The sequence below is a fragment of the Octodon degus genome, unplaced genomic scaffold (genome assembly GCF_000260255.1).
Source record: "Octodon degus isolate 3935 unplaced genomic scaffold, OctDeg1.0 scaffold00189, whole genome shotgun sequence".
NCBI lineage: Eukaryota > Metazoa > Chordata > Mammalia > Rodentia > Octodontidae > Octodon > Octodon degus.
The window spans coordinates 3,136,392-3,151,012 of NW_004524765.1; the positions used below are offsets into that span (position 1 = coordinate 3,136,392).

Sequence of the window (14,621 nt, forward strand, 5' to 3'; positions counted from 1 at the left end):
TTTGTAAATAAGGAGGGGAAGAGAGACAGGAAGGAGGGAAGGCAAATTGCAAAAAAAGAAGAATCAAGATCTACCATGTACCAGAACAAATTTCCTATGATAAATATTATCATTATGTGTATCTAAAAGGTACCAATAAAACATATATATATTCTAATGGGCAGGAAAATTTTAAGGTTTACATATTTTCTAACAAAACATGCTTGTTACATCTGAGCTATGAATGTAATAATCCATAAAGTACTGCCCTCAGGGGTAAAAAGCAATAATCAAATCTATAAAGGTTGTAGAGAGACTGAAGAAGTCACTCATCTGAGACTGCTGGCAAGGCCTTCAACTGCCAGAGAAAGATCAGGACATGACAGCAATTAGTCCAGAAGAAAAAGAAGAAAGCCAAGAAACTCACAAGGGGACTTTCTCTTCCGTGGTTAGGCTAAACACCACCTTCCCCAGGACCACAGCACCACTGTTCACACCAGGCTGCAGTGCGCTCAGGGGCTTGAGCTGCAGGGTCACCTTCTGCCCTGAGGCTGACTGATAGCGCCCGTCGCCACATGGGCCCAGGTGGGCTGGACGCAGGCCTCCTAGCATGCTCTGCAGTTTTTTGGCCTTCATTTTTCCCTGCAAAGGGATGGTACACAGATAGGTTAAGAAGCTGAAAACTGTATAGTCCTTGAGGGTCTAGTCCTTCTGTCCCACCCACCCACTTCTGTGAGATTACCACTCTATTCTTATTCTTTTCTTATTTTATTGACCTACAACTGAATTAAGGAGTAGGTTTCTCCCCTGGCACATCCTTACCTTGCTCTCCAACAGGCTGGTTAATTTACTGAGGAATTCCAAGAGTTGCTGCTCCCGTTGCTGGGGCTCCGGCCAGGCAGGGTCCAGTGTTGCCGCCCGAGAGAACCCCTCTAGGGCCTCGCCATAACTCTCTTCATATTTATGTAGCTGTGCAAAAAGTAATCCAAAACCTCCCAATTGTAAGTATATCCAACAAATTATGCAGCCGGAATGATAAAACGGGATACAACCCAGAGAAATAGATTACTTCCCTTCCCAGTTATTTTCCTCTTCTGTCATACATGTCTTCTTCCTGGCCAAGATGGTGATTAGATGGAAGCTAATTTCCAAACTCTAAAATAGTTATACTGCAGATATTGGGTCACTCTATTTTGATATTTATACTTAATTTAGAAGACTTCTAAACCATATATTCCTTCTCTCCTTCTCCTTTCCCTCTAATGATTCCACCAGAAAATGAAGTCAAACTGAACTACCTCTTAGAAATAATTTGACTTTTCTCTCAGTTTGTACCCAGCTCTAACCCTGTATACTCAGTTATCCTCAAAGGTGAACACCAAATATGTTTTTATTTGGCCTGCAGGTGACTACGCCTTATGGGTCTTACCGTTGCCCTGTTCAGATGAAGGTCGGGATTGCTGGAAGCTTTCCTGTCGACCTTCTCCTAGAATGATAAAAAGGATCATCAGTGGATCCTGCTTCCATATGAAGGATAAACATGGCCTAGATACTTCCTCTCACTAGAAAAACTTGAGTTTCTTCCTTGTGAAAACGCTCCCTACGCTCACACTGTTCTACTATAACCACATGCGAATCTGATTATTATTCAGCCTACGAAGCCTAAGGGATGTGGAGCTGTTTGCATATGTGAAACTAAAATATGGTTATAATTAATCTATACAGTATTATAAAGATAGAATAAGAAGAAATATGTGAAAGCATTCTGATAATTTTTTTTTTTCTTTTTTTTGTGGAACCAGGTATTGAACTCAGGCCCTTGCGCTTGCCAGAGAAGCGCTTATTCCACTGAGCCATCGCCCCAGCCCAATTTTTTGTTCAAATAGTAATATGCTGCTATAAATGAGGAATGCCCAGGACAGAAATAGTGTCAGTTCAATGAATTCTGTCTGCCCACAAGCTTGGCTCCAAACACATGCAGAATCATGTTTCTATAGCCAAATCCTCTCAAGACATGCATGAAATCATGATTCTTTAAAGCAGATGTCCAGAAACCAGAGGACAGTCCAGACAAAGGTACTGTGAAGAAACTGTTATGTTCATTTTTTAAATTCTATGCACTGCCTACCACATTGCAAAAGCACAGACAATACAAATTAAAAGTTTTTAAATTATCAGTTCAAGGACTGGGGAGACAGCTCAATGGCATAAGCACCTGCCTGGCAAGTGCAAGGTCCCGATTCTATCCCTAGTATCACAATAAATAATAAATAAATAACTCATGTATATTTAAAAATGGAGTTTTGTGTGAAGATATTAAGGGCTAAAAGCAACTAATGAGCAGAAGCCAAATTAAAAAGTCTGAAACCTAAGTTCTTTGAAATATAAACATTCACAAAATTAATAACTTAGAGTAAAATACAACTTCTCTATCTAAAGTCTACCAGAAAAAGTTCTTGAATTGCAAGCATGACTAAAGAGCAGCTGCCTTCTTTATACAACCACATAAAGAAAAATTTTAAAAAGCAAAAAAAAAAAGAAATAATGGTCAAGTTAGAAACCAATTTCGGGGCTGGGGACATAGCTCAGTGGCATAAGTGTCTGCCTGGCAAGTGCAAGATCCTGAGTTTGATCCCTGGTACTGCAAAAAATAAAATTAAATTAAATTACAAAAAAGGCCGGCCAGATAACTCAGCAGACTAAAGTGCCTGCTTAGGCAGAGTGCAGGGCCTGGGGTTCAATGCCCAGCACTACAAGCTGTGCTGGCCCCAGCCCTGCCCCCGAGTCAGGATGAGATTGAGACTGGGTATAGTGGCATAATCCCAGCACTTGGGAGGCTGAAAACAGGAGGATCACTACAAGTCTGATCTACTAAATACATTAAAAAACAACAACCAATTTTCAAACAAACAAAAAAACCCAATTCTCTAGATCAAGGAAAACATGAAAGCAAAAGAAAGATGAGCACTTCGAAGGCTAATGTGAAACTCCTAGTAGCAGGTGTCGGACACTCCAAGCCTGAAGGAGCCTCCAACTACTGACACAGAGGTGGTTACAAGTAAGCAAAACATGAGCTCCAGTGAATTAATTCCAGGAAATGAGGCAGAACGGCTCTACAGTGCTGTTTTCTTGTCACCTGTGGGCAATAAAGAGCTGTATTTTTTTAGGGCTGGGAATACAGCTCAGCAGTGTAAGCACCTGCTCCCAAATTTGATCACAGGGCCATATTAAAAAAAAAAAAAAAAAGAGTTGCATGTTTTAATGATCCGGGGATAGTGGTTTCTTATACTCATGTGTCAGAGTTTTTAGTTTTCTTTAAAATGAATGTTTTAATAATAATAAGCATTATTTTAATGGGCTACACACACACACACACACACACACACACACACACACAGTACAAAAGATATCGCCAGGCAACAGGTGCATGGCTATAATCCAGCATTCCAGAGGCTGAAGCAAGAAGAACAGGAGTTCAAGCTAAACTGATTACATATCAAGACTCCAGTCTCAAAAAGAAACAAAACAAAACAAAACAAAACTAAACTAAACTAAATTAAACTAAATAAAACAAAGATGAACATCTTGGGATGGGCGCTGGGACCTAGTTACACATGCTCGTGACAAACATACAGTTTAAGGAGTTAACTGGCATCAAAATATCACACTTTAAGTACTGTAGTTCCTAACACTCAAGTTATAAGGAGAAATAAGCCACCTCTTCAGACATAACTATACAAAACCACACATATAGGGTGTCAGCAAATGCTACCCTTGCTGTTTGCTAAAGAACCAAAAGAGAGACTACAACAGTCTTGCTTCTGCTTCTGCCACTATGCATCTGGCCTGAGTGACCATAAGTACTCACTGCTCGGGCATAGGCACTGAGGGCTTGCTGGGAGATCTTAGGGTTCTGGCCAGTATTGAAGTAAAGAGAAAGGTACGCATTCCCCAGGATATCTGAAAGAGACACAGAGGTGGAACATTTGAGAGCGTGTGGCTAAGATCTGACCTATTCCAGTCATCCTCCAAGAGTGGTTCATAAAAATACTTCTTGGGCTTCTTAAAACAAAGACACCCTGGCTTCAGCCTCAGTCAGCTCAATACATAGCACTAGATGACTGTAATATGAACCATTACTTTAGAAATGTATTAGTAAGGGGTTGGGGATATAGCTCAGTAACACAAGTGCCTGCCTGGCACGTGCAAGATCCTTAGTTTAATTCCTGGTACCCCTCCCCCAAAAAAGGACAAGAAATGTGTTACACGCTCCTGAGAGCACTCACACCAGGAGCGGCCATCAAGGACATCCATCTGCACAGCTAGCTTAGCTTGCCGGACACTGTCCATGACATGGTGAGAATGTTCATCTCCACTGTCGGTCCGCAGCTGGCGAAGCACCATTGACAGGTTTTGTAGGGACACTTTGTTCTTGCACTACAAATGGAAAAGGCACATCTCAATCTCCCTGACTCTACTTCCCCTTTCTAGAGTCTACTCTGACCTTAACCTTCTCCAAAATCGAATTTTTGGTCTTAATTCTTGCTGTCACTTGCTGTTCAATGGGCATATACCAGGGTCAGTTTGATCACTAATTTTTCTTCACTTGTCATCTTCCTCTGAACCTAATCCCATCACTATTTTCCTTTTTCAGTGCCCTACCTCTAATTTCCTCACTGGCCCCCTTCCTCCTTTCTGATTCTGTTCTAATTCTAGCTCAATTCTGACCAATATTTCTTGTCCCACCAAAATTCAGAGAGCCAAAGGGGCTCCATCCTTCCCATCTGTTTTCTGAGGGGATGGAGGACGGCTCACATGGGTGAGGGCTCCTGAGAAGCAGGTGTGGGCAGCTGCAACATCCCCTTTCTTCCAGTAGACCTCACCCAGCTGGTTCCAAGCTTCCACCAGCTCAGGCTCCAGCTTCACAGCCTTTGACAGAAGCTCCTCTGCCTTTGGGCTGTACTCAGGAGTCACATTCAGTGCCTTTCCTGTTAGCATTAGAATTTGTGCCTTGCCCTGGACGGAACCTAGGAAGAAAGGAAAAAGGGAAAGGGAAAGGGAAATGGAAAAGCCCAGGCACTGCAAGACCAAGGCGTAGTCTCTGCAGAAACTACCTCATTCTAGCTCTAGAAAGGAAAAGAGTTGAGGAATATCTTTATACATATGCCTATTATGTTGACAATACTACATTAAATAATTGGGTAATAAAGAAAGCATTGTTTCCACTCAGGGAAGTTTACAACTTGATGAAGACAAAGCATATATACTGAAAATTAAAACAATAATAAAAAGAATATAGCATGCACATCATAAAAGGGTAAAAAGCCAAGAAGGGGAAGGATAAAAACTATTAGATCCTCCAGGTGAGAAAATGATATAAACACAGAAGCAGAAATACATGTGGCCCATTCATGGGAGACTGAGCAGTCCAACCTGAATGAAATGAAATGTTCCCCAATAACAAGCAGTCAGAGATGAGGTCAGAAAAAGGGTGAGACAACAGAGACAAGCACAGAGCAGACGAGAGTGAAGACCGAATGCAGGAAGTAATGGCTTCAAAGATAACCATGACCACGGCAAACTACACTGGAAGTAAACAGGGAGAAGGTCAAGCAGATCACCTGACCACCTCAATTAGAAGGTATGCTATTTTATTTCACACCATTTCTACAATCAAATTTTAGGAAAAGGTTAAAAAATGAAAAGTTTGCCAGGATGTAGCACATGCCTGTAATTCCAGCACTCGAGAGGCTGAGGCAGGAAGATCACTGTGAGTTGGAGGCCCGTCTTGGCTGCAAAGTGCATTCAAGGCCAGTGTGAACTAGATAGTGAAACCCTATCTCAAAAAACAACAAAAAGAATGAAAGGTGCTATCCCACACAAGGGTTCTTAAAAGAGGTATTCTGCACTTCCAACCTCCAGCAGTCACAGTCTATTAAATGGTCTAAAGTGAAAGTGCAGAACTCTATCACCTTTCAGGGAAGGAAGGGGACACATACTCTCAGGGCTCCTACCCATTACTTCCTCCATCTGCTGCAGCGTCTTCTCCATCTCCTCCCGTACATCCTGCTGCTTCCGCCCAGCATCCTCAACACTATGTGTCTCAAAATAGCAGTCTCGAAATGAATAGAGCTCATCCACCAGTTCCTAGAAAGTAGAAGAATGATATCACTAATAGGAGAGAGACTACTTGACTAGGAAATTTCCAAGTGACTAGCCATCCCAGCTCTGATCTAAGAAATACTTTCTTACAATAGGTAAGTGGGCAGGTCTATCAAATGCCACAGATCACAAGAGAGCAGCCAGCATCCCAGGCCCACTCTCACTGTCTCAAGTTGACCCATGCCAGTTTCTGCACTATTAGACAACTCTGATTCCCATATCCAGTAGAGTTTCCAATACGACTAAGCTTTCTTAAAGTATAGTCACGAGAAGGGAAATACTTTGCACCCTGAGTTAAAGCAAAGATCAGTCTGTGCAGTGCTACTCTCCAAAGAATAAAACTGGAACTTAGCCTTAACACTAGACTTCATAAACTCTGGAACAGTGCTTGCCAGGCATGAGTGAGGTCCTGCGTCTGATTCCCTGCACAGGCAAAAAAAGAAAAAAACAAAGAGGGCCAGGGAAGATAGCCTGGCATAAGTGGCATAAGCATCTACATGGCAAACACAAGGTCCTGAGTTCGATCTCTAGTACTGGAATAAAATTTTTAAAAAATTTAAAAAAAAAAGATTTCTTAGCCAAAATCCCTGATTTTTCACATGCTGATATTTAAAACTAGAGCACGAGAATAAAACATGAGCTTTCCATGCAGATAAACAAGTGAGAAAGGCCTTGTTTTCCACCACAAACAGAATGATTTGAACTTGGTCACCATGGTATTATTGCGGGGTTTTGTTTCTTTAAATGCTTGTTGTGGGGTTTCTTGCCCTCCCCTCAACTCATCTTTAATTTTCTTGCATTTTTTCACAAGTGAATGTTCTCTTTTCTCTTTTAAATGACTTTGAGTCTTCTAGTGATACCAACCTAGCTTTTTACTACCTATTCATTCTTTCCTGAAACCAAATAGCAGCAAAACACAGTCTAATCACATCAAGTTTTATCGACTACCTACACAGAACACCCTAAATTCATTCACAGTCTCCATTCCACTATGACTATCCAGACTAAGCTATCTCCATTTTACTATGACTATCCAGACTAAGCTATCTAGGTTTCAGTATTTGCCTGGATGACTGCAACAGCTTCTTAACTGGCCACCTTGCTTCTACACTACCATCTACTTCACTGTAGTCAGTGAGCTGATAGAAATGTACAAACATCACAAGTGCTCAAACAGTTCCCAATCGTAGATAGAATAAAACTCAACCTTACCACGGTGGTGGGCCTTACCACTGACCTGATACAAACGTCACTTCTTACCACACTCCCTCCTACCAGACTGAAGCCACACCGGCCACACTTAGTTCCTCAAACTTGTCAAGCTCAGTTCCAAGCGGAGGCTCCTACATGGCCTCTCCTTGTGCCTGAACTCTTCCCCCAGACATCTACAGGACTCACTCTTTGTCATCACTGAGACCTCAGACAACTTCTCAGAGGCTCTTTGTATCCACCCAAACCAAGTATTTTCAACCCTTCCTCCACTGTTAAATCACATTTCTCTCTCTCTCATAGCACCAATCATTTGCAATTATGTGGCCTACTTGCTGTTGTCTGTCCCTACCACAAGACAAATGCCATGATGGAAGGGACTTTATCCGTTTTGTTTAGGGCTACACATGAACATAGTACAGGGGATGGAACATGATAGTCTCCCATTATATTTAATTAATGAATTAATTTATCATCCCTGTCTCTAACAAAATACAGATGTGATTATACCTAATTTAAAACTCTATCCAGAGGAGGATGAAAAATTATACAGAATGGCAGCACAATACAGCCTCTCTCTAGGACCTACAAAACAACAACTTGGTGAAGGAAAAAAAGAAGCAGATCTCCAGGAATCGCAAGAAGCTGACAGGAAAATTAGAAATTACAGAAAAGCAGGAGAATGGGAACACAACACAGGGGGTTAGGGGGATAGCATTAGGAAAAAAACAAAACAAAATTCCCAGAAAAGAGAACCTGTCTCTATTAACACAAATAAACTCTAAAGAGCTCCACAAAGAAACAGTGGACCAGCAGGCGGTACTAGCTCCAAGAAAAAGCCACAGCTTTTGTAAACTGCAAAAACAGTGTGGGGTTTTACCCTGAAAATGGCTTCTTTGCCTGGCAAACTACAATTAAAGAAAAAATCCAGTACAGCACCTACTCTAACTAAGAGCATTTAATCAGGAACCAACTGGGGAAGGAGCTTATTAAGACCCAGCAACAGAAAGCCACAGTAACTGGGGAGGGGTTGGCTATAACAGACAAGTGAAGAGAGGGCTAGGCCAGATGCAGTAAGCATTCTCTGAAAAGTTTAAGCTCAGGCTGGAAAGGACACAGGGCTCTGAACTGAGTGCCAGGCAGATCTCATGTGGCTTCTAGAGAGCACTGGGTCTGAAAGCGCTGACATTGAATCCAGAAAACTCCTTGACCCCACTACCCCATTGTCTACATCCAACACAGCCCTCAGGGGTCTGCTTGCTTTCCCCATCTGCCAGTGTGAGCCTGGACATACCTTGGCTTGGACGGCTGCCACAGGCTGGGGTGCATGAACGGACAGCAATCTTGGGTGGGGTGGGGGCACCTCACAAACCCACAGGCCATAAGGCTAGGTGGAGAATGCTTGACATGGAAACTGGGAGTAGCTGGAGTACAGTCCAAGAGAAGACACCACTGACCAATCACACAGCAGGCAAGGCAGGGCAAATTCAGTATTTAGGCAAAAAAATATGAATGCTGAAATATAACATGCCTTAGTAATAATTTCCAGTGATCCCAATGTAACTATTTCAAACTCTAGTGCACCACAAACAAGGAACTGCAAAGCACATACCCGGGGTAAAAAAACTTACTGAAACTTGAAGAAAAACTGTTCTAGGACAAGACAGGAAAAAGGGCTCAACAAGGGCCATGAGTACTCTGGTCTGGAGTTATTATAGGGATGGTCCTAGGGTGCCACTCAAACTCAGACAGGCTGAGGGGAGACTGAGGAGGCATCCTAGGGTGCTGCCCCAACTCAAGTGGCCAGAGCAGGGTGGTCTCCTCAGGCACAGCGTTCCAGCTGTACTACCTTCCCTGTATTGGGTGGATTTTCAACACTGCAGATCTTGGGGGAGGCGGGTAAAAAACCCAAAACGTTAGTTCAAAAACATTAATTCTTTGAACATACTGATTTTTTCTTTCTTAGTTTCTTGAGGCTTGGGAAGTATGTTTCTTTTCTTTCTTTTTTTACTTCTCACTCTGCTTTCTTTTTTGTTCTTTTGTTACTTTAATTCTATTAATTTTAATTTTCTTTTACTGCTTAATAAGATCCTTTCTTTTTTTTCTTTTTTTGATACTGGGAGTTGAATTCAGGACTCTGAACTTGTCAGGCAGGTGCAGTGCCACTGAGCTATATCCCAGGCTTTTGTTTGTTTAAACTTTCTGCAAAGCTTTATTCGAGGGGCTCAGTCCTTCTTGGCAGCTGCCTTCCTCATGCCTGCCAGCACGTTGCTCAGCTCCTCGTGCTTCCTCTTGGCGCACAAGTGTGTCCTCACCCTTTTCCTGATGCACTTGAGGGCACGTTTGTCCTTGGAGACCTTGAGCAGCTCCATGGTGTGCTGCTCTTAGGGGTAAAGCAACTCACCTCCCGGATCATGTCCCACACAAACTTTGGTGTGTTTGGTGAGGTGTCCACGACAGTGGCTGTGCCTCGGTTTGCTCACATTCTTAGTCACCTGAGGCTCTTGTTGAGGCCCACAGCCATGGGATAACAGAGGGACATGGCTACTGTTTTTCAATGGTTGCTGTGGTGGAAGGCTTTTTTTTTTTTTTAATGACAGGGTCTTGCTATGTAGCACAGGCTGGCACTGAACTCATATCACCCAGGCTGGGCTCAAATTCAAAGTGAACCACCTGCCTCAGCCTCTCTAGCGCTGGGACTGTGCAATGTCTGGTTTGTCTTTGTGTTATGAACCATACTTCTCTTCATTTCTGGAGAACTGGGTGTTGGGACAACTATACTGCATATACTCTCCCCAAGTTTAATAGAGAGGGTCAAATCTTGGAACAGAGGCAAAAATCTATGGCTAGCCACACCCAGAACACATCACTGGAAACCAGACACTAACTACAGACACCCATACTAGCAACAAAGTTATTTCTATTATATTGCACCTGCACACCTCAGCATACATACACATTTAAAAAAAAGAATACACACCAACAAAATGCTGCTCAAAACTCCCAAGTAGTTCAAAGTTGAACCATAAGACATTAATTGGGAGAACGTCAAAAGCCAAACAACTGAGTTACACAAAATAGTCAGTAGCTGTAACACAGGTCATATGGGGTTCTCAAGTTCAAACATGACATAACTAAACAGATGATAGACTTAATAAAACAACTGGTGAGCTTATAGAAGATACCAATAAAAAGCTAGCTGAGGTAACCAAAACGATATAAAACATGAATGACCAATTTAGCCAAGAATTAGTCTGTAAAAAGGTATCACAAAAAAATCCAGGAGAGGAAATTTCAAAAAATTCTATTGAAATATGGGCAGCAGAAGTGACCAATTTGATGACAGTGTGAGAACTACAAGATAAGACCATACATTCACAGACACCTTAAAAACAAGAATAGAACTAGAGGGCTGGGGAGATAGCTCAGCAGTCTAAGCGCCTGCCTGGCAAGCTCACAGGTCTGAGTTCCATCCCCAATACTGAAGGCCATGCTAGTCACTGGAACCGGGCGTGGTGGTGCACACCTGTAATTCTAGCACTGGGGAAGCTGAGATAGGAAGGATCACCAGGAGTCCGAGCTACATAGCGAGACACTGTACCAAATAAATGAAAGATTAAAAAAAAAAAAAAGAAATATATGATCATTAAACCAACACTCAAAAAAACCCTCCAGGATATCCTAGACTGAAACAATGACACCACAACACCAAAATACCTAAAGAACAAAAACATCAAGTAGTGAGTAGTTAAGCAGAACGGAGGAAAACAAGGAATCAGCAACAGGAAAGTAAGGCAATGCCAGGAATAAGTCAATACTTTTCAGTAATAATTCTCAATGTGAATGGTATCAACTTCCCAATCAAAAGAAAGACTGGTAATTTGGACCAAAAGACAAATCCCAGGCCAAGTGTGGTGGCGCACGGGCCTGTAATCCCAACATTCAGAGGCTGAGAGACAGGAGGTTCACTGTGGAAATTTTGGCTAGCCTAGGCTACAAACTGAGTTCAAGGCCAGCCTGAATGGCATAGTGAAACTGCCTCAGACAAAACATAGCACTTGTAAGGCTGAGGCAAGAGGGAAGATCACTTTTAATTCAAAACCAGCCTAGGCTACAAAGTGAGCTCAAGGCCAGCCAGAACTGCATAGCAACACCCTGTCTCAAAAAGAAAAAAAAAGAAAAAAAAAAAAAAACCCAGGTAGATGGGATGCAGGTCTGTAATCCCAGCACCTAGGAGGCTGAGGCAGGAGAACTGTCACAAGTTTGAAGCCAGTCTGGGTCACATGGATAGTGAGTTCAAGGACAGCCAGAGTTACAATGAGGTCCTGTCTCAAAAAAAAGTCCAGGAAGATATCTTACAGGGTCCTCAGTTTAACTCCCGTTATGAACGAACGAATGAATGAACAAACTAAAGAGAAAGAGAAATAAATAAACAACCAACCAAGCCAACAATATGCTATATAATAAACACACTTAATCCAAAAAGAAATTCACAGATTAAAACCCAGAGGATGAAAGGATGGAAAACAACAGTCTATGCAACAGGAGCTTGAAAACAAGTAGGAATAACTATCCTAATTTTGAACCAAGCCAGGGGTTCCCAAGGGGTGCACTGAGATGGTGACTGAGACTGGACATGGTAATGCGCATTTGTAATCCCAGCACTTGGGAGGCTGAAAACAGGAGGATCATTATGAGTCCAATCTGTGTAGTGAGACCCTGTACTAAACATAAAAAAAAACAAAAAAAAAGAAACAAACAAAAACACAATATTGAGGAATGGGGAATTAGCGCAGCGGCATAAGGACCTAGCTGGCAAGTGCAAGGTCCCAAATTCAATCCCTGGTACCATAAAACAAAACAATATTGATATTTCATCTTCTCCAGAAAAAATAGCTATCATCAAAGTTCTGGGGTCTTAAAGCAACTTTCATGTATGAGTCAGTAGCACTTCACCTACAAAATCTGAGTGTGAAGGGCTTTGTAATTAATACAAATACATGTGTTCATGTGTTCTGCCTTTCCTGTGCAAGCCTTCTTTTGTCTGATTGCTTGTAGGTTTGGAGGACAGTTCTTAATTAGGTGCACTGTTCATGTCTTTCCCCACCCCACAGCCTCATAAAACTGTCTTAAGTACCTGAGACTTAAATGCTATTGCAAGCTGAGTACACTCCTACTCCTTAGACTGGAATTCTTAAACACAAGACTGGAGCCTAAATGGGAATTTGGCTGCACAGAGAAAAGAAAGAAATTTGTAGGAAGGAAATTTGAAGCTTTGCAAATTCTCTCCTTAGGAAGCTGCAGCTTAATTTAGGAAGCAGATTCCAATTGCTCAAGAAATAAGAAGACATCAGCCTTTGGGATCAAATGAATTTAAGTTTCTAACTATCAAACTCATTACCAACCCCCAAGGCATTTGATATGTCTGCAAAACTCCAGTTTCTGTTTCAGTTCATCCCTCCATGAATCTGGCTCACACCGATCCCAAATTTCTGAATGCTAAATACTAACACTCAGCGTTTGTTCTTCTCAAGCAAGGACAAACCTTTTCTACAACCTCATCCATCTAAATTCTGCAACTACCTGAACTAGACAAAGTCAGAGCTCATGGTTGCTAGGAAGGTAGACTTCTGGCCACAGAAGCAGGATGGGTCAGTCCTACACAGCTTAGGACTAGATAAAAGAAATAAACTTTATTACCACCTTTCTCACATACTGTACAGGCAGGCAGAATTTTCCATGTGAACCCAAAGGTGGTCAGTTTTTTTGAAAACAATTTTCCCTCCGTTAGGTGATTTACACTGTGATAATGCCATAAAGAGAATTTTTTTCTTTTTTTTTTTTTTTTTTGGTGGAACCAGGGATTGAACTCAGGCCCTTGCGCTTGCCAGGAAGGCACTTATTCTACTGAGCCATCTCCCCAGCCCCCAAGAATTTTAAATGCAATTATTAAAGAAATATTCAAAAGAAAAAAAATAACAAATGGTGAGGCTGCAGGGAAAAAAAAAATTTCTACATTGTCAGTGGGAATGTCAACTAGGACAAACCACGGGAGATCAGTTTGGGAGATTCCTCAAAAACTTAAAACTAGAAATTTTATTCAACCCAGCTATTTCCCTTTCTATCTTTCCAAAAGAGTTCAAAGACACTATCTGATGAAGATACATACATATCCACATTTACAGCAGTACAAATTGTAACAGCTAAATCTTTTTTTTTTTAAATGTATTTAGTACAGGGTCTACAGGGTCTCACTACATAGATCAGACTCATAGTGATTCTGTTTTCAGCCTCCTAAACATGGGGATTACAGGCACACGCCACCAGGCCCAATCTCAATCTCTGGCTCAGCACGCCCCGGGGGTGGGGCCAGAATGGCACAATGGGGATTGAACCCTGGTCACTGCACTCTGCCTAAGCAGGCACTTTAGTCTGCTGAGCTATCTGGCCGGCCCTGTTGTAACAGCTAAATCTTAAAGCCAATCTACATGTCCATCAACAGATGAATGAATAAAAAAAAATGTTATTTATACAACATGGAGTACCACTCTACTATAAAGTGAAAAGTTTGAGTCTTTTATAGGAAAACAGATGCACTTTGAGATCATAACATTAAGTTATAAGGAACAGCACAAGTCAGAGACCAGCCAAGACCACCAGGCTTGTGTAAAGGTGAAAAGGCGTGGGATTTATTGTGCCTGGATGTACACAGAGGGCAAAAAGGCCATCTGTAGGGTGCAAAGAGAAGTGGGCTTTTTTTTTTTTTTTTTTTTTTTTTACATGGATTGAGAAAAGACAAGGGACATGAGGCAGGAAGATCTTAGTAAACCTGAGTGATCAAAAGTTCTCTGGATGTCTCATGCTTCAGTGGGCAAAGTCCTTGGGGCATCTGGTGTGAATGCTTGGGGGGTCTTTAGATGTGCAGGTGCTTGCAAGAGTCCATGTTCACCTTCACTCTTTCAAGGCATCCTGTGTTTGCTGAGGGCAGCCCTGCTGCTGAGCTGAGCTATGCCTTTGCAGGCAGACAAGTTGGGTACTGGGAGAATCATGTCCAAATGGAGCCTTACATAAATGAAATCAATCAGACACACATGCTTAAATATCACAAGGTTTCTCTTACATCAAAAAACCCAAAGTATAAGTAAATTAGAAAACTAAAAGGGGTTGGGAAGATAGCTTAGCAGCATAAACGCCTGCCTAGCAAGTGCAGGATTCAGAGTTCAATACCTGGTACCAAAAAAAAAAAAAAAAAAAAAAAAAAAAAAAAAAAA

At 41.9% G+C, this 14,621-nt stretch overlaps 1 protein-coding gene across 2 annotated transcripts in view; it reads right to left on the reverse strand.

The window, feature by feature from the left end:
* The window catches only part of Ttc5 (tetratricopeptide repeat domain 5), a 37,385-nt gene that overhangs the window by 20,592 nt on the left and 2,172 nt on the right, over positions 1-14,621 (reverse strand). Inside the window, exons 2-8 of one of the 2 annotated variants that reach the window (XM_004644009.2) lie at positions 5,994-6,126; positions 4,795-5,006; positions 4,266-4,416; positions 3,848-3,939; positions 1,409-1,465; positions 802-948; positions 407-621 (exon numbers count right to left, since the gene is read on the reverse strand). In XM_004644009.2, coding sequence (XP_004644066.1) covers positions 407-621; positions 802-948; positions 1,409-1,465; positions 3,848-3,939; positions 4,266-4,416; positions 4,795-5,006; positions 5,994-6,126 — 1,007 coding nt within the window. The remainder of the gene's footprint in view (positions 1-406; positions 622-801; positions 949-1,408; positions 1,466-3,847; positions 3,940-4,265; positions 4,417-4,794; positions 5,007-5,993; positions 6,127-14,621) is intronic. The other variant, XM_023704129.1, reaches the window with a different exon arrangement.